Here is a 20,875-nt window from a genome sequence, read left to right as displayed (position 1 = left end):
AATGAAATTTTCTGAATGAGTTCTCTTTGGGGAGGTAAAAATTTCACTTGACCATTTGTAGATGTAAAATTACACCCACATTAAATGTACAATTAAAATTGGGATGTCTGGAAATACATAAAGCAGGTCTTGTGTTCTGTGCAATGTTTAAAATTAAAAGGGCAATTAAAGACAAAGCAGACTTTGTGATAGAACTCTGACACAATATTAACTACTAATTAATTTTGATGTGGGCAGTTCATGCTCATTCATATTCATTGCTCACTAAATTTGTGGTAAGTTACTATCTCACTGCAGAGAATAAAGTAAATTTATCTAAATCAGGATGAAAATGAACAAAATGTGCAGCCATTGATCTTAAATGTTTTTAGTCTATTAATTAACCCATTGAACCCTGGGGGTTCCCTATTGATGAGTAAAATACTAAGTATGGCCGGTTTTGGCCAGTTTAGGGGTGAAAGGGATTTAATTATTAAATATAGTACATCAATAATATTACCGTATCAGTAATTGAGCCAGTATTTAATAAGTAATATGTCCCAATAAAATTTAATATTGATTCCAACAGTGTTAAGTAATTAATATGCATTGATTTAGGATGATGGAACATCACACACCATTTTGTGTTCATTAATTTTATTTTTTACTTTATTCTTGGTGTATGGCAACTTATAGTAACTGCAAAAAACTTGCAGAAGAAATTGAAGAGAAGGTATACCTGAATATTATGGCTGTTTTGTGTGTCAAAAAATTTAATTGACCTGGTTTTTGTTTATTTTTGCTGCCATTCCTTGCACACAGTCACATGTCTCATAAAACTTGAATGTGCAGACAAAGGTAAAATAATTCACTGTACAAAGTTTAAAGAATTGTTATATTTGTATTATTTATTAAATGGGATTCCAAAAGCAGAAAGGTGCAAATAGTGACACACACACCCATGCAAGGCAGCCACATAAGGGAGTGAAAATTTTAAAATATACATTATTTACAAATATAATGTATAATTACTTATCATGTAAATCATCATGAACAAAATTATTATACTTTACAATAATTACTTGTCATGTAAATGTTACTATACAGTTTGTAAATATCTTTAAAATTTCAATTACTACAGTTTCCCTCAAATTTAAAGTAAGAAATTTATCAAATTGAAAAGTGCAGTGCAAAGTTGTGGTAAGCAGGCATTTGTATTTGTAAATATTACTACACTAACGAAACATTTTTTATGTAATTAAGGATAATTTTTAATAGCTGGGACTAATATTTATTGCAATACAAGCAAGAGTCTTATTTGCAGTACATTGCATTTAAGAATGCATTGCATCTGAATAATATGACCCAGAGTTGAATCAACGCACCACAAAGTGCCAAGTTTCGATGGAAATTAGGTTTACTTTCACAGGGCATTTTCGTGCGCCCTGCCACTTTTGAAGGAAAACTTTCAAAGCAGTTCGATTCTTCACAAATATGTGCTTTCCATACTAATGGCGATCGCTGGACGAAGACATATTTGCTGAGATTTGACCAAAAGTAACGTGAACACTGACGCTATTGTCTGATTTGGGGTAAGAAAATTTCAGTTGCGCGTCAAATATACACGGTTGTAGTTCACATTTCAAGAAAAGAAAAGACAAAAAAATGTCCAGAAGGTATGAAAATCACACATTAACAATACAGAGACTTTTTATGTCTTAGTCCAGAGAAAATAACACTTGATGGTGGAAAAAACAAGCACTGTTTTGTCGACAAAGAAAAGCCCTTTGGTAAACGAAGAAGTCGAAACGTCGGGGTTCAGTATTCGCTGTGCCACTTTTACCGGGAATATCTCTAGTCAAACCTTATCTTTGGCTCACAAAATATCACCTGTTGACGGCTTTTCGTGGACGAACGTCGGAGACAAAAGTCCTGTACTCTTAATGACCGGGTTCGGTTTAAACAGAAAAAGCTGTAAACCGATTGACATTTTGCAAAATGACTCTTTCGTCCGGATAGGATGTATTCGCGTCAAAGAGAGAACAAACGAAATTCTTCTGTCATGTTTTTCTGTTACTTACCTTAACTCCATTCATTGATAAATTTTAAGCTGTGACATCCTTTGAACGGATTACCAGCTCATTTACCACTGACGCGCCATAAGCAAATCCCGTCAACCTGGCAAATTTGTTTTGCATTCACTTCAAGCGCGGGTATCCACGTGAAAAAACCACAGCGAAAAATTTTAATGCCGGTTCCAGTTACTTTAATACGTAACGTTATTCAATATTGTGATTTGCACATTCAATCATGACCATACGCGTTGCGAATAAGGCAAAAATTTTCCAACATCGCGCAATCCTTTGACTAGTCTGAGCACAACGCAGCATTCTAAAACAGCCGATCTAAGCATGTTTCGTTTCATCCGAGATAAAGGACTTTCCCAAGTAGAAGGAATTGCCGAGGTCTTTCTAGCTTTTGTCCATCTTCTTTCGGTATTTGTACCACAAGTGCATAGATAGCATTGAAAGTGAATGCAATAAAAACTACAACTAGCGACAGCGTCGACATCTTTTCTTCCCGCGTTCTAAGACTGTCTCGAAGGTTTTCAACCAATCACAATGCAAATAAAATTGAATTTACCATTGATGATGCGCATGCGTGACATTAGTCGCCTTTGTTCATCGATGGGTTACCGACAGGGCTTAAAAACGGCTGGACATGCGCACTAAGACTCAGGCTTCCTCCCGCCATTCGATTTTCAAAATGGCGGACGACGAATGCAGATTTGACACGTCATTGTAACGGCCATTTCCAACGTCTTGCTCACCCAAGGCCTTCAACTCCAAAGTGAATGAAAGGCACAACTGTTCAGTGCTGCCGTTTTGATCATGATGGCAGACATCGGAACGGTGATTTCATAACTATCAAGCAATCGACACAGCTCTCTTGAAGAGAATCTTTCACCGTTTCAGAATTTGCTCAAGGTACAGTTTTGCCGTGAACTAAGGACGTTTCGATTTCTCTAAGGTTTTGAAAAGCATTTTTGGATAGGTTATTTGTTACTGTGACACATATCAAAAATGACTTTTGATTCGTTTTGATGAAAGTTTTAAATTCCTTGTTGTTCATGGACTTCAATGACATTTCATACGGAACAAACGGAGGAGCCATTCGTGAGTTGAAAACACTTTCGTCTCTGTTGTTGTTGTTGTCTTCGTCTCTTGTTCAGTCACTGATAAGACTTTAAAGTATGCCTGGAGTTCAAAGAGTCGTTTCTCATTCAATTCGTGGGCAGATGAGAGTCTGTGGCTAAATTGAAGGTTATGTTTCGTCTAGTTAGCAATGGTACATAAAACCTGAAGTTAATAAACTGCTTAATTTAGTGTGTTTGAAATCTTGTGTCGTGTCGTTCTATTTTAGATCACCTTTACACGATTCTTGCTCAACGACTGTCCTTTCGGCCGAGGATTTTTCTCGCAAAAATCCGCGGCTGACCGGCGTCGCCTCCTCCGCTGTTTAGTTTATGTTTTGTTGTTGCAAGTTTGTTAGGGGTTTTAAACTTTTTTCTCTTCATGATGTATTATGTTAACGTCATCTCAGAAACTGCTCGTTTTCCACCTGTTGGGGGAACCTATTATTTTCTATTCCCTGGATAGCGCTCATACCCGTCCATCAGCCAAACTTCGGACTGTGGAGATCTGAGGAAAAGAACTGAGGTGCCGGAAAAGGAAAGGGAAAGTGACAAAGAATGAGAGAGTAGGCTGCTAACAAAAATTTCGATCTATCCATCTAAATAGATACACAAATATATTTGCACATTGTCATTGATCTAATAACAAAAACAAATTGAAGCACAAGAAATTTCCATAAAATCTTGCTGCACAAATTGCCACCCAATTACAAATGAGGCTCTCCTTTTATTTCACATGCAACAGTCATTTCTCAGCAAAAGGCTCAACTTCGGGAGAAAAATGAGGAACTCAAGAAAAATAGAAGATAAACAGTTAAGTCCCTCTGAAATGTTGCACACACCCAGACCCATCTCGTCAAATAAATGAAAATACCTTCAGCACAGTCAACCATTTAAATCCATTAATATATCAATATGCACATTCTCCACACTGTTCTCCAGACATTTCCTATGGTACATACATGTATGAGGAGAATAATTCATTTCACAATCAAGTCCTTTTTCACTTGTAGATCATTTCCCATTTTCTAAAGACCCTTCATGTTTGATCAGTTAAGAGACATTAACATAAGGAGAAATAAAATATTGGTAACTCTTAGGGGTTAAAGGGCTGAACATTCACTAGGGTGGATTCATAACTGCATGCCAAGACGTTGCCATTCTGAGTTACCAGGGACACTGCCACATCTTAGGTTCTTTTAAAACAATGATAACAAATCAGCCTTGTCATCAAATTAAGTAATAAGAAATGTAAACAGAGTACATGAACATTTGCCACATAACAAACTACTGTATGTATACAATAAAAAATTCAATAAGCTTGAACTCTTCAGTACCTACATGTATAACATTTTTGCATTAATTTTACTATGAAAATGGAACAAGTGAAAACCTCTTCTTATCTGCCCCATTTTAAAATCATTTTTCAAAAGGGGAAACCACCTTTAGCACACTTTTCCAGCAATTGCACAAGGCCCTCACCAGACACTAAGCAGATGGTGGAGAAAATCTATATGTCCCTTCCAAGATGGAAAGCTTTTGTGAGGAGCTAGCCTGCGAATGCAGATTTATGGAAATACATCCGCATTCGCAGGCTAGCGAGGAGCATGCACCAGGAATGTTTGAAGATATTTTGATGCTAAATTTAACAACGAAAAGAGAACCCCCTCACAAAAAAGAAGAAAGCTTCAAAAGTCAAGGGTTGTAGCAGTTCTGCAGAACTTGAGTTTCTTTCGAACCAGGTAGTTAACTAAAAATGTTCAAACATTTAAACAAAGGAAGTTCTGTGATGCATTTATGAAATTATACTCAACAAATAGGAAACCCAAATTAATTTAAAGGGCATATAGGTGAAAAGACTCTGCATGGCGGGCAGCATATGTAAATATGAGTCAACTAAATGTTTGATAACAAAAAACAGCTTCATATGAAATGTAAATTGAACAGAAGACATTTGTCATTAAGAACAAATTCTAATAAAATGTTGGTCTGTTCAAAAGAAAAATAACAGACTACAAAAGGCCAATGGTTTTAATTTAACCCATTGGCTCCCAGGGCTTCCCCATTGACGAGTAAAATCGTCTGGCGTTAGACAGAGTAAAATACTCTGGCATTAGACAGAGTAAGATACTAAGTCTGGCCAGCTTAGGCCGGTTTGAGCATCAAAGTGTTAAAGTTTGGTGGAGCTTTCTACAATTCCCTCATGGCTGGACAAGTGATGTGGTATCTTGTTTACCCAAACTCATTGCATAACTACTAAACTGAACTTGCCAAAAAAAAAACCAAATGGAAATTGGTAAAATACTAAGGGAAGCAACTGAGGCATACATTCCAAAATATACTACACAATAAAAATTGAATAACATTCAGTTACAAGTATATGTAATGCAAGGGATAAGCATGTGTTAATCAGGTTACTGAGAAAGTTACAGTCAAAACAGCTCAAGCGTTCCTCTAGTGAGCAGATTCATGAGTTCATTATTGCAAATTTTATATCGGTAACCATTTGAATAATCTGTTTGTCGAATGAATAGTGCAAAATTCAACTCAATCCTCAGTTGAAAACTCGAATTTTGATTGGAATATTGCTGGCTCCTGGTGCCAGGCTGCCGTGGGAATTTCACAGGTTTACTGATTTGCATAATCTTCCGAACAACTGTCATTTCACTCTAGCAACATTACCGTAATCTTACCAGTATCCTCAAACTTGAGACACCATGTTTTTGAATTAAAGATTGGATAGAGAAATTAATTTTAAGATAAAGGCAAATCACGCTTGTTACGACCTTGGCAGATTATGCAAATTGCTACACCTGTCAAATTCTCATGCTGGGCTAGCACCGGAAGCAAGCAATAATCCAATCACAATTCAAGTTTTGACCTGAGGCTTGATTGAGTTTTGCATCACTCATCCGAAAACCAGATTGTTGAAATGATTCCTGAAATCAAATCTGCAATAATGAACTCATTAATCTGCTCGTCACAGGAACGCTTGAGCTGGTTTGACTGCAAAGTGAAGGGATTGTGTGCATGTTGTTGTATATCAGTTAATCTTCTAATCTTGTATATGGGGGAAATTGTGATGTTGAATATATTTTTACACAATGTTATTGGCTGCTCTATGTGGGGAAAAAAACATTTATCATGCTCATTGAGGACGACATCCACTTCATCCATGCACAACAACACCCAAGTACCACAACTACTGCCTGGCACATGTGCACTGGTCTCATGGACATACAGCCATCTGTTTTAGCCATCACATGACCAGCAGAATGTCAAAAATTCCATCGTGTTGTTCCTGTTGTGTCCAAAACTGGTACAATCAAACAGTATACAGGAGGAGTGTCAATTGAAGCTATACTGGAGCACTTACATTTAGAACCACATTAATCAATTTTTGAATTAACATACATGGCCACATCGTCCCCAGAGTACAAAACAATTAAAATGACTGATAAGTCAAGAAAAGTTGCGAAAATCTGAGGTATAAAAAAGAGAAAGCAACAATAACCACATAATTTAATGATATGAAAATATCGTTTATTCTCATATACTTTAGCTACAGTGTAGAAGATACAACGTGCACATTTAATTGTAGATGTCCAAATTATCGAGTACTGCAATAAAATGCTTAGATAGGTGAAGTCCTACAGAAACATGCAGAATGTGGCAGTAGTAAACAATGACATACATGTGCCTCAATTTTTATTTCTACAAATTACACCGACTGTAAGGGATTACGGTCACGTCGCCCACAAGTTAACTCGCCCACAGGTTAACTCGCCTACACCGAAGTTAACTCGCCTACACGTTCGAAGTTAATTCGCCTACACATGAAGTTAACTCGCCTACACATTCGGAGTTACTGTTGATGTTATAAGATAAAGCAAAAACAAGAAGTTTACACGACAACTAATTATAAGGCAGAAAAAAGAACCATCGATCGCATATCCGATTTCACATCATTCTTTAACAGTTTTTACCGGAATGCGCGGCCAGATGGTTTTCGTCGATTCGCAAGTGTTGTTATGCTTATGTTCGTAAAGTATATTAACGTCCAAACTAGAGAATTTCATTCCAAATTGTATGAAAGGGTAGGATACGGAGTAACTGCTGAATACCCCTCCATTTGAAGTTATAACCCTGAAAAAGCTGGCTACATGGATACGCAGTTATCTCCTGCTAACGCTTTCAGAACGAGAAATACATATATGTCATACTTGCCTTGTGTCTGCTAAGTGGCTACGCGGCTACGCAGTTGTGAAGACCACCCCTCCCCCTCGGAATTTTTTAGTAAGGCAATGAAGTGGCTACGCGGCTACGCGGCTACGCAGTTGTGAAGACCACCCCTCCCCCTCGGAATTTGCTAGTAAGGTAATGGAATTGGCTACGCGGCTACGCGGCTATGCGGCTACCAGTTGTGAAGACCACCCCTCTCCCTCGGAATTTGTTAGTAAGGGAATGAAGTGGCTACGCGGCTACGCAGTTGTGAAGACTACCCCTCCCCCTAGGAATTTGTTAGTAAGGGAATGAAGTGGCTACTCTTCTACGCGGCTACGCGGCTACGCGGCTACGCAGTTGTGAAAACCACCCCTCCCCCTCGGAATTTGTTAGTAAGGGAATGAAGTAGCTACGCCGATACGCGGCTACGCAGTTGTGAAGATCGCCCTCTCCCTCGAAATTTAATAATCTACGCCTACCTTAAATCTACGTATACGGTCCGCAGTCCCGCAGTCAATGAACAATGAACTAAGTGTTAAAATGGAGTGGTACCGTGGTCCGCAGTCCCGTAGTTGATGAAAAATGTAGTTGACCGAACCGCAAAATGAAAGCTAAAATTTTACGAGAGTTCTTCGGCCTAATCACTGCAACGAGCGCTGAGGCTTAGCCTAGCTAAACAATATTGTAAGGTGCCAAGAATTTAGGAAATAACCTACGCACGAACGTTTGAGTAACAGTGTCATTTTGTCATTTCGCCTTGAGACATACAGTGAAATGTCATGAACCAACCTGCGGGTCTCTTCCCAATCGCCGCGCGATATTGTCAGTCGATGAAACAACAAACACGACAAGTCATTTCTTTCAAGTTTAATATGATACAACCAACTAACAATGTAAGTATACACAACTTACTTACCTTTTTAGGTTAAAGATTTCTTAAATGGTATCCTACCCTTTCATACAATTTGGCATGAAATTCTTGCGAATCGACGAAAACCATCAAACCGCGCAGTCGAAAGTGAACTGGTAAAGAATGATGAAATTAAATGCCGCTGACAGACGAAACTCAAATCGGATATCCGATCGATGGTTCGTTTTTCTGCCTGATAGTTGTCGAGTAAACTTCTTGTTTTGCTTTATCTTATAACATCAACAGTAACTTCGAATGTGTAGGCGAGTTAACTTTATGTGTAGGCGAATTAACTTCAAACGTGTAGGCGAGTTAACTTCGTTGTAGGCGAGTTAACCTGTAGGCGAGTTAACTTGTGGGCGACGCAACCGGTTACCACTGTAAGCTGTCCGTGAAGCCTCGAGGTTTTTAATGCAGGAAAATTAGGAAAAATCAAAGTGACTTCATGAATCAAAATTCAACAAGCTTAGCAGGCGCTAACCATAATCATTTAATCAAGAAAAACTTTACAATAAATATTTGTTTTAGATACCTTGCAGACGAGGATGAACGTAGCGATAGTGACGATGATCAAGATGATGACAAAAATCAAGAAGATGAAACAAACAAAGGAGGAGATAATGATTTTGTCGAAAGACAGCTCGTATCTATTACTGACAAGTCAAGGAGCTTGTGCATGTTGAAACAACGCCAAAGGCAAATGCGACCAATCCATTCCTTCATGATGGAAAAGGCTTCTCTGATCTTCATAACAAATGGCTTTTCTAAAAACCACTCAAATATTAAAGGGTCACAACCAACAATCGCAACCATGGTTGTTTACACAGAATACGTGTTGTCCTCATATCCATCTGTTCACTAAATAGCCCAAAACTATGTTCTAAGTATCAGGATCTACAACATGATAAATTCTCGAGTCAGCCACATGTACAGTAGAATTTTTTCATAAATGCTCATGCATTCCGCAGAAACACAACCGTGAACGCCATGTAAAGATCATGAATTCTAAACTGAACGCATGCGCATTTCATGAGAGGGGCATTTTTTACGTCATAACCTCTCGACCAATCAGCCGTTTTTAAGCCCTGTCTGGGTTACCATATTTTCTTAACTATGGTGCTCCGCGCGCGCGCGCCTTCGGCGCGCGCGGAGCTCCGCTAAAATCACGTTGAACAATGGAATTTACTTCTGGTGTCATATTTCCATGAGCACGAAGGTAATTTAACACCACATGTTTCTAATGGACCTTAATCATACGGCAGCCATGTTGAGTCCCGAGGGACTGAAAACCTTTTGTTTTGCCCCACCAAAACTCGTCCCGAAACATTTCAACTCGAGGCTCGGGATACGAAATCTATTGTTTATGGTCAATATGGTCGCTGCGCGAGTAAGGCCCCATTAATTATGGGTAGGATTTTGTTCATTGTAGGAGCAAATGGTAGCTCATATACTCCGTCCATTACTCTCGCTTCAGTTCGTGTACGAGGAGGTTAATTTTACCGAATGAACTGTTTTCATCGCCGAATCTTAACATAAGTTATAGTTATTATAAAAAACGTTCACTGGCTATATACAGTTAAAAACTTTCGAGCTTTCGGCTGTCAGGCTACAGCCTTCAATGGAAATGAATGGAAAAAATGATGACAACTACAATATATACAAAAATAGGTGTGAAAAAGAATATAAAAACGGGAAAAAATATTAGTCAAAAAAACTAATTGTTCTTTTTTAAAAGAATGGAGTATTGATTAGGGAGCGGCCTAGAATTGTTATCTGCATGATCTATCGAAGCGGTGTGCCAAGATTCCAGTGTCTTGCGGGTACGAGAAGAACCCTTGTCAATCACTTGGGAATTTTTAAAGTCAATAGAGTGATTTGAAGACCAAGCGTGTTTAGCGATGTTGGAGCCTCTTGCGTAAGACTTCACATTCCTCATATGTTCTTTTTTTCTGGTTTCAAAGAATCTGCCAGTCTCGCCAACATAACTCCATGGGCAGTCGGCACAAGATATTTTGTAAACCACGTTAGGTTGAAGATCGATCGGAGGGCGGGACTTAGGAGAGGGAAACTCCTGTTGTAAAGTCTTGAATGGCTTGCTGACAACTCGAATATCATGTTTTCTAAGGAGTCTAGTTAGAGGCTGAGAAATGCCATTAATATAGGGGAGGACTGCATAATTGGAGAATTCGGAGGGTGCAACCCATTTAAAAAACATGCAAACAAGTTCCTCAGGTGTTGGGATGGGATTTGTTCGCTGAGTAGAAGATTTCTTCTTTAGTATGTTGGAGATAACATTTTGGGGGTAATTGTTAGATTGTAGAGCGTCGATGACATGAATAAGTTCTTTCTCTTTTCCTTGTTTTGTGCTCGGGAGATTAGTTGCGCGATGTAACAAAGTCTCAGCTGTACTGGTCTTGTGTCGTGTCATTTTTTCCATTCATTTCCATTGAAGGCTGTAGCCTGACAGCCGAAAGCTCGAAAGTTTTTAACTGTATATAGCCAGTGAACGTTTTTTATAATAATTTTTTAATATGTTTTACCCTGGCTACGGTTCTTCTATTTTTAAACATAAGTTATAGTGTTGATAATAATGAAATTTACTTAAAGTCATGACCCAGTGACCAAAAAATCAATTCATATTTTTCTTTGGATTTCAAAACTATGTTAACAAAACACTAAGTGACCCACGTTTTAAGCCTTGATTTCACAAAGACACCTCTTTATTTTAACTGTAATTTTCCTATTTAATGGTCCGCCATTACTAACATTATGTTCTTGAGAGAGCTGAATCGAGGAGAAAATGACGTCAAAGGCTCTCTAGTTTAAGAATGCAATACGTGCGTACGCCGCAGAATCAATATGCAGCACGGGGGTTTTGGGGTTTCAGACTTTTAAACTCACGCTTTGCATATATAATAAGCTGCGTTCACTCGCTGAAATTTTAAGCTAGTGAGCCTCTGACGTCACTTTTCCCTGGATCCAACCGTCTGAGGTCCAATCGGTCAGTTTTGGACGTGAGTAATGGCGGACCGTGAAATCCAAAACTTACACTCGAAGTAAACGGCCTTTGGATAAAAATCAAAGCTCAAAATTTTGCCAGTCAGGTGCTAAGCAAACACACTTTCAAAATCTGAAGGAAAAAAGGAAGTGGTTTTTTTGATCACAGGGGCACTTTAAGTGTCAAGTCTTCTAGCCCCGGGGCGCTACTTGCATGGGGACACAATAAAAAATCAAATCAAATCAACTGAAATCAAACATTGGTTTTTTAGGAGAGTGTTCGTATTCCTTAGTATTAAAGGTCAGGCTGGAGACGAATCTAGAGTTGGCGGCAAATGGACCAAAAATCTCTACCTACAGTAGGTTAACCTTTTTGTTATGATGGTTTCTTTATAAAAGATGGATTGGCACTCTTCTTTATGATTTCACGCTGCTTTGTAGGAACCACAATCTTGGACAAAACTCGTTGGATTAAGATTAAGTTAATCCTACTTTCCCTCTCCCCCCATTACAAAGGCTTGCACAGTATTTTGCATTACGTTATCAACATTGGTATGGGGGGAGGGGGGGGGGGGGGGTACCAATATACTTTGTGAGTGCATGTCAAATGATGATTAAGCTAGAATTTTTCCCACCAAAGAAGTGAGGTGAAACCTTGGAACAGAATCCCTTCCGTTGGTAGTACTAGTCTCCGTGTCTAAACAACGGACAATAAAAGGTATCCTAGTTTTATCGTTTCGTTGGTTGTGCAACAACAATAATTAACAAATAAAGAAGCATCGCCTGTGATCTGTTTTGTTGTACAGCACGCAGGAAGCGGATATACAAAAGACGAAAGAAGTGAAGGGGAAACTCGAGATGTAGTCAAGTGTTTCCCCTACTTCTTGAACTACAGGGAACTAACAGACGAGTGCAAGCAGTTTTTCAGTCTAAAATCGGGATCGAAAAGAAACTTGTTCTGTAAAATTCGGTTGAATTTTAGCTCACGAAAGCCTGAACTATTTGAAAACAAGCTGCTTAAAGCGTGTGACTGGTCAGGCTGGTAAAAGAACTGCTGCTGCGTTCGGACCGTTCGTATTGCTGTATGAATGTAACTACGGTCGAATTTATGGGAAGAAGATCCTCAAAAAAGATCACAGGCGAGGCTTCTTTATTTGTTTTATCCTGTATAATCATTGATTGTTTAATTTTGTCACGTAAAAATTTCGGAAAACTTTATTTTCCAAATCCTACGAGTGACGTCAGCCGTGCTTTGTGAGAGTACAATTAAAGCACGCTGTTTTAACCATTCAGAATGCACGTTTTATCGAAATTCTAATTGGCCACCTTGAGGTTGCGTGGGAGACAGGAGATATGAACGAAACCAATTCAGAGCAGTGCCCCTAATGCCATTCCTAATTGACATGTTTTGTCTATCGGAATCTTTTCTGGTTATTTGGAAATTAAAACTATGTTTGATCACGAGTTTTCAAGACAGAGAAACACTAGCATATATTTTAAACATAAATCTTTATTTGATATTTAAAAAAATGTGGCTTGGGAAATTCTCTTTATTGAACTAAGTAAAAACATTAAACGTTTCCCTAAACATGTGTGGTTTCTTTAACACTTTAATTCCCAAGACTGAAACGTTTATTCTCTCTCTTTGTTAGGTATTCATGACAATTTAATGTTATATCAAGATCACAAACCCCTCGTACTCTGACAATAATCTTCATCCTCAATAGCTGTCTGACTGACATTCCATTGAAATTGTGAGGAGAATTTATATGCCCTCAATCCCCCTCCATTCTAAGTCGTGAATTGCCTTTTTTTCTCGGCACGGTGACACGTGATTTTTGAGCTTTTGAATAAAAATGTTTATGAAATAAGAATCGAAAAGTTAATTCACCGTAAACCATGATTTTGGTTTCACAGAAACCGTAAAATTTTTCAAAACCGCATGATTTTTTCGTTGTACTTGAAGTTCCCGGTGAATATTACTTTGTTTCCTATACAAGGGATACAAACCCCACCTCTACGTATTAACGCAATATGTTTCGAAGTCGTGTCGAGTAAAGTTTTAATTTGTTTCAAACTTGAGCTCAAAATAAATTAGAACGTTCAGGTACCTGTGTATTTAACTAAAAACATCATCCCCAGGATCTTATCGCTTTTTAATTAATATGGCGGCAGGTCAGGAGAAGAACTGGTTTCCCTAACCGTCTTCCTCGAGGAATGCCGAGAAGACCTTACTGTGGAGGTTGCAAAAAATGCGCTTTCTAATTTTGTGCGAAGGCTCCAGCTGCAGGTAGCATACATTTCAGACAATGAAACGGATTTTATGGTTGTTTGCTGTATGCCCCTGAGTTAAACAAGTTAGCTAAAAAAAACAACCTGTAATCATGTTTTACTCGTGGTGTGAACGTGCTATTGGTTCCTTAGTAGCCCTAGGTAACTTCTGTAACGTGTAAACACTATGTATCCGCTGTATGGCCTCGGAAGACAATGAGTCCCCCAAGACAATTCCTGAGGGAACTTTCATTTCGTCTAGAGGGGTTTGGAGCACTCTTTTATTAAGACGCCGGCTATCATTGAATAAAACCCTACCCGTTTCAAGAGGTTTTACCCCTACACTTAAAGCCAAGACAGCCATGTAAACATCCTCCACCGGAAAAGGTTTGATTACCTTAGTTGCATTCACTACATCTAAAAACAAGTCCCGCGAGAAAAGGTAAAAAGGCCCCCGGCAGTATGGAGGCCAAGCTATTCCTCTGTAGTGCTGTTTACTGACATACCACGGACTCTTGATATCCCGCATAGCTGTTCCCTTTCTTACAATAAACCCAGCGTAGACTTTCCTGGGCGATTTGGAGAACTTTTGCAACCAAGAAGCAAGCTCTGGCATCTTGACATAGACATCGTGGTCTGCTTTTGCTATGAAAAGTGGTTTCATGTCCAGTGTTGATACCCACTTAAAGGTAAGCAATATTTTATTTGTTAGGCCACGGTAAGTCTCTGTTAAATTCACACGCAGGATGTCTCGGTGAACTGTCGATTCTCTTTGGACGCGCTCGTCGACAGGAGAGTATCCGTCGAACCCCATCATGAAAAAGTATGTGATATTCACAATGTCAACCGAGTCCGGAAGAGAATCAGAATTATTAGCTGCAAATGTCCACGATGATTGCTTTGCCCACGTTTGTCTTAAAATACTTCTTCTTTTAATCTCGTATGGAACCGTGGTAATGATAATTAGAAGTGTCGTGTGTTTCGGCAATTCTGGAACAAGGGTGAACACAGAGTCGACTTTGTTACGTTGTCGAATTGATTTTAGTTCTTGGTAAGCATTGGATTCAAGTTGAAATGTCGTAATCTCATTACTTTTTCGCACAGTTGCTGATTGAGGAGTAAGTAAGTACACATAGCCGACAATTACCAAGGTTACCATGGTGACGAGCGCCTTAAGAGCAAAGCGTCTCTTGTATACCATTGTTGTTTTATTTCCTTTGAGTACCTGTAGAAAATTGAGGTGAAAACTTCATTGACGTGAGCCAGGCAATTTCCACTTAAGATTCTACTATTCGTGACAACCAAGAAAAACCTCATGGGTCCGGCCGGGATTTGTTTCAGTTCTCGGCTTGGTGTGAATATTATACCTGCACGAAATACTTCCGGCTTTCCCTTCCATGATCAGTGGCCAAGTTTTTTCCCAAAATAAAAGAACTATTTGCATAAAAAGTAGAGTTCTACCAACAAGGCCAAAGTTCGTCTTGGGACGCCATGGAACGGTGCTTACAATTTGTTGGGAAATTCCATTTAAGCTTACCATTCCAAATACGACATTTCGTTAACCGAACGAAGGCTGAAACGAGGAGAAATTGACAAAGGACAAGGAAAATTTTATAGCTTTGCACTCACCAGAAAAAAAACTACCTCAAAATTTAGTCCGAAAAAGCTCAATGAATATCCGATAAAAGATATACCAATCCATTTTAAACAAAATTCTTTGATTGTACTTCTTTCCACCAATACAGCCTCTGTGACGTCAGGTCCAATCAAAGAATCTTCGAAAATTTTGGCAAAATGTTTAACACTCCACTTTGTCCTCCTTGACTGACGTCATGTTTACTGCTATTTTCATAATTCTCGGAATCTCATCTTCAAGCGCTAAGCGCAAAGCTGCGTTTTGGCTTCCATCAATCAACTTTCCGAACACATCTGGGAAGATCGACTCCGCCTCTGGAAAGTGAATTGGAATGTTTTTTTTTTTTTTTTTGGTTCACAGCTCGAATACATTATCATATCTTCTTAGAGGTAAAGAGAGGTAAAGATTCGTACATATTCCTTCGCTTTCCATCGGCCTCAAATTCGAAGGTACGAATACACCGAAAGAAATAAAGACGCTGATTGGCAGGTTATGTCACGCATCAATTAATTTCGTTTGATTGATTGAAGCCAAAACGCAGTTTGGCGGTTGGCGCTTAAAGATGAGATTCCGCAGGAATTATGAAAATCGAAGTAAAAGGAAGAACACAATGCGTCCGGGTCCTGTTTCTCGAATGTCCCGGAATTTTCCGGCCCTTTTTCGGGTATTGAATTACAATTGGGGAATCTTTGTTTAGATTTATGTCTCATTATCACAAGACAGGAACTCATCAAGGGGACTGAGCCTCTATCTCCAGTACTTGGCCTAAGAGTCAACCTTTACCGAGTCGATTTATTTAAAAAATGCCTCTCTTGGGAGATCCAGCACGCCTACTGTTGTAAAAGCCAATCAAAACAAACCTATCTCAGTATCAAGGGAAATATGATACTTTTCGCGGGAAAAACCTGTTCCTAAAAATAACTTTACCCTGGAAAGGATTGGCTCAAGGAAGGAGTGGAGATACAGGTTCACCTTGATGAGCTCCTGCACATGGCTATGGTTTTCTAATCAGTCAGCTTAGAATAAATTACTGAAAGTTTATTGATTGCAGTGTCCCTGATAATCTCTGATGCTTTGAAAATTCGAAACTTTTCAAAGAAATTATGGTATTTCTAGCGTTTCTGCCACCAAGGAATTTAAAACTCTTTGATGGCAGACTGGATCATTATCAAAGCTTAAAGGCTCAGAGTATGTAACTGAGTTTAACAAGTTCTTTGACCCTTTGAAATCAATTTGTAAATAACTTGGTGCCTTTTGTGCGCAGACTCGTATGTTAATGAAACAAAAAGCAACCAATGACGTCGGCAAAGATTCCCCTATTCCCACTGTATCTTAAATTGCACCTAAACTCAAACATTTTTCGTCTACAATGTTTATCTCACCATCAAAACCAAAAACGTTTTAACATTCTTACCTCAAAATTTCGCTTTTTACCTGCCGAGCAAAACGCGTAAAGTCATCAAAGCAAGCAGTAATTTGAACCCACGACAGTGATGCGAGAGTCATGGGTCTATTCTCGATTTTACGTCACAAGTGCTTTGCAATGCAAAATTTCTTTGAAAAGGAATGCAAAGCAGTTTGTGACGTAAAATCGAGAATAGACCATCCCACTCACATCAAGGTCGTGCGGGTTCCAAATTATTATTACCGTCAGTTCTGCCAAGTTTACGTGGCTTGAACGGCACAGAAAACTGAAGCGAAAGTCTGAGTAACAATGGTGACATATGTTTGCTTTGGATGGAGAGATTTATATGAGGAACGAAAAATATTTGAGTTTAGGTACACTTTAAGAACGGAGAAGTTATAAGTCATCAAACTTCACAACCATTTTGCCTTTCGTTATCTTGAGCAGATGGGTGTTTCGGGCCCGAAAAGTTTTAATTTCGGGACCATCGAGAGACGGGTCCCTGGTGGAGCCATTTTACTTTCTGACGGTTGAGCGATCTGGGGGCGAATTAGTCACAAATTAATATTCTGATGGCACGTTAGAGAGCCTCGGGTTCTGTCATACACCTTATTCTAAAATGGCCGCCATTTTAGTATTTTTTTGTTTGATTGCAAATTGCCCTTTTGGCCTCGTTCAAAGTTAAATATTCTTTTAAATTTTACGTTTGAAAGCGAGGCCAAAAGGGTCATTTGCAAGGAATCAAAATAATACTAAAATGGCGGCCGTTATGGAATAAGGTGTACCTCGGTGGCTATTTTAGCTTTTCGCGGGCGATGTTTGCCATTTTACGCCCTGAGTCAGTCTTTCTGGCAATTTCTTTTTTCTTTCTTGTTTTATTATGGATCGGCGGTATAGGAGTGCCTCTTTCCCGAGGTTTAGTGCCAATGCATCTGATGGGGAAAACGTTTCTGCCAGGAGCCCATGATTAGGACCGTGCAACTTCATTGCATTGGTGGACGGTGTTTTTACAATGTTTTTAGACTGATTTTCCTGCGAAACCAGTAGACCTTGGCGGATTGTGCTAGCATAATTTTGAGCATAATTTTTTAAACTAGCACTGCCAAGGCATAATTAGCAAATTTTAGGTCTTTTTGGAGCATAAATTCAAAAAAATTAATAAATATGGAGTATTTTCTACAGAAATAAATTAAATTTAGGTAGTATGTTCTTGCAATGCGTGTTTTAGCTACGCTAATAGTAGTATTGACTTTGTTCTGACATTCTTAGTTACTAGGCCTCTTTTGGCGAATTCTGCGTGCGCGCTTAACCTTTTGGAAGAGTCTGGTACTCTGGTTTCCCATCCGGCTTCTCGTGGGGGATTGTGTAAGCTAGCACAACTGCCTACGACTCCAACATTTGGTGTCGTTATTGCGCGCCTATATGGACAGAATCTACGTCATTTTGCGGGCATAATTTCGGAAATCAGGAGCACAATTTGAGAATTCTGGCATAATTTTGGCATAATTTGGCAAAATTCCGAGCACTGCTAGCTAGTAGCATAATATTCCACTTTTAGGAGCACAATCCGCCAAGGCCTAGGCGTTAAATCGCGCGAACAGGAAAAAAAACCGGCGGAAAAAAAATTGAAACAAAATAATACTGCAAGGCTGGTTGTACAGCTGTGATTTATTTTTGTCTTTATCTCGAAATTTGTGTGTTGCCACGGTAACCGATATGACATCGTAAGTGCCCTTAAAGTATTACCTAACAATAGAGTGGCAAAGATATTTATAGTTTGCCTACACTGTGAAATATCCTTGATCGTTTCACAAATATAGCAACGAAAAAACTCTTTCGAGCCTCCTTAAGAACTCGTCTAAGAATAGCTTGATCGTATTGCAGTTTTAGGCTCCTGTTTCACCTTTTTTGGGCTACAAATAAAAGAAGTGTTTTTTTTGGTGTTTTTTGGTATCTAGTGTGGTACATTATTTAAGTTTTCAAACAGTTATATTGTGACAAGTATGTTAACTTAAGTTAATGTGACCTCTGTTTTAGCACGTGCATTTACCAGATAACTCGCTGCACACTCCTAATTACAATAAACTATTTCACTTTGAATGCTTATGTTAATGGGTCAGTATTTGGATCCTTCATAAACCAATCAAAAAATTATCAAAGCGGTATCAAATTTTCGATTTAAAACTGATACCAAAGCACTTGTTTTGACCAATGGCAACAGGTACAAAGAGAACAATGAACCATTCAGAGTTCGGAGCTCTTTCAGGCGGGGGAAATTACCCGCGTGCAAGTCGCAATCGATTTTGTTTTGAATCGGTGAAGGGAGAACAATGCGCCAGACTTTGAAGCTTTTAATTATTTTTGAGAGTTATTGCTCTAATAGAATTATTAAAATCAGGAAGGGTCTCTTTGTGTTTCACTTAGGAGAAGACCATTAAAAAGGTTATGAGGGAGGGGACGGGGGGGGGGGGGGGGGGGGGTTGCCATTTTTCTTGCATGGTTTTTTTCGCCAAAATGTGGAGCACTAATATTTTTCCCTTGATGTTAAAACAATCTTGAAAATTGTTAACAAGCAGGAGCCCCCCGGTAATAAGTTGCTTGCTTGTTCACCTTCCCAAGGTGTGCTGGTGCTGCATAATTTAAGCATAAGGTTACAGGGAATGTATGTGAATACATAATGGCCTCCTATTAATTGGTGTCCTGCTCACGTTCATGTTGCTTTCCTGAAAATGGGCATGCATAGTTGATAACAAATTATTTAAGGATATTCCACGTTCAAAACATGAAAGAAGAGTCAATGTTGGTTCAAAATTGGATGCAAAATTAGACATTCTTAGATATAAAAGTGAATTTTTGATATTTAGTTTAGATTAAATTTAGATAAACATTTAAGAATAAAGATAAGCGAAATAAGTTTAACACGATAACACGACGTTTCGATATTCCCTTGACATCTTGTTCAAGTGTCCAAACAAACTTGAGGGCGATAGGTTTAAATTAACACATGCAGTTGCAAGTAAGTTATAAAAAGGGACATGAATACAATGACGTAATATGAAATATATTTTTGTCAAACTTTAAAATATTAAGGATTCTGAGGTACACGATTGCTGCACGAGTCTTCACTAACAGCGGATAACAAACAGACAATACACTTATTTTATTTAAAAGATTCGCCTAAAGACAGGTGGACTTACATAAGAACACTGCGGAGATCCCCTACTTAGTAAACTCACCTAACCCTCCCCTATAAAAATCATGAATAACCCAACCCCTAGAGCCCTAATGTAAAATAATAATGAACAAGAAAATAAAAAGATCATAAGAACATTTGAGGGGTATGTATTTCCCCAACTTAGAGCCCCATAATTTTAACTAAGAATAAATTATCATATTTAACGATTTATTCACTGAAGTGGAAGTGAATAGTGGTGAATATTTCCCGGGCCTCGAAGCCTCCGAGCTAGCCAATCAGAATGCGCAGAAAGCACTATTCAGTTGTGTGGTATATACTAATATAGAATTCGCAGTGGACTGCCTCTTTTTTCTTGGTGAAGTTATTATCTTAAAAATAGTTTTTTCTAGCTATTTTGTTTTTACGTACGTGCTATGACCTTTTCAGTTCAGATATTGATCAACATAAACACCAGTAATAAAGTTTTCCCGTCGTAGTTGAGAAGTCTTCGTGGAGTGACGGTTTTGTCGCCAGGAGAAGTTTTTATCATGAAATTTGTCTCTTCGTGTCAACTTTAAGTCTATAAGCTGAATCATAGTTAGGGAACCGTTGGCCAGTGATACCCCACAATACACAACAGATACAACATCACTAACCAACTTTGACAATGACCAACATGACGCAATAGTCTTTAAATCGGTTATTGATTAGTGAATTGTCTACTATTTCGAATAATTCGAGCAGAAAAGTTTTCCCAAATTATATTTTGTGAACTAGAAGTTTCCGTGCAGGTATTCTCAGGCAATATTTTCACAGGATGTGAAACCCTAGTGGCAAGTCACTCTCAGCTTTGCTCTCTTTTTTAAAAAAATCAAGATATGAGCATGAAGAATATATTCTCTTACCTTATCGGGATCTTCACTATGGAAATGTGACTTTTAAAACTTTTGCTTATGTTCACCAGGGACCTGCGTGCTTTTGGCTTACCAAGGTACAATCAATTTACACTTAAGATGCTTTTCTAATCGGCGCGCCATTATAAGCTATTTGCTTGACCATACCCGATGCATTTGGCATCATGTTTA

The 20,875-nt window shown here is 38.6% G+C and overlaps 1 protein-coding gene across 1 annotated transcript; it reads right to left on the bottom strand.

Annotated features, from left to right (window-relative positions):
* Positions 1–12,897: 12,897 nt before the first annotated feature.
* On the bottom strand, positions 12,898–20,875 carry LOC138003072 (beta-1,3-galactosyltransferase 1-like). Its single transcript, XM_068849018.1, has 2 exons — positions 20,696–20,875; positions 12,898–14,799 (listed from the first exon to the last, which is right to left on the bottom strand). The coding sequence occupies exon 2, from the start codon at positions 14,773–14,775 to the stop codon at positions 13,693–13,695; it is 1,083 nt and encodes a 360-aa protein (XP_068705119.1). The 5' UTR covers positions 14,776–14,799; positions 20,696–20,875; the 3' UTR covers positions 12,898–13,692.

This window comes from Montipora foliosa, chromosome 5, assembly GCF_036669935.1.
Source record: "Montipora foliosa isolate CH-2021 chromosome 5, ASM3666993v2, whole genome shotgun sequence".
Taxonomy (NCBI): Eukaryota; Metazoa; Cnidaria; class Anthozoa; order Scleractinia; family Acroporidae; genus Montipora; species Montipora foliosa.
The sequence above is the reverse complement of the archived record's forward strand: the minus strand, read 5'-3'. Positions and strand labels throughout refer to the sequence as shown.

Coding starts and splice junctions, on each gene's coding strand:
- LOC138003072 (XM_068849018.1), bottom strand. CDS start 14,775: ATGGTATACAAGAGACGCTTTGCTCTTAAGGCGCTCGTCACCATGGTA.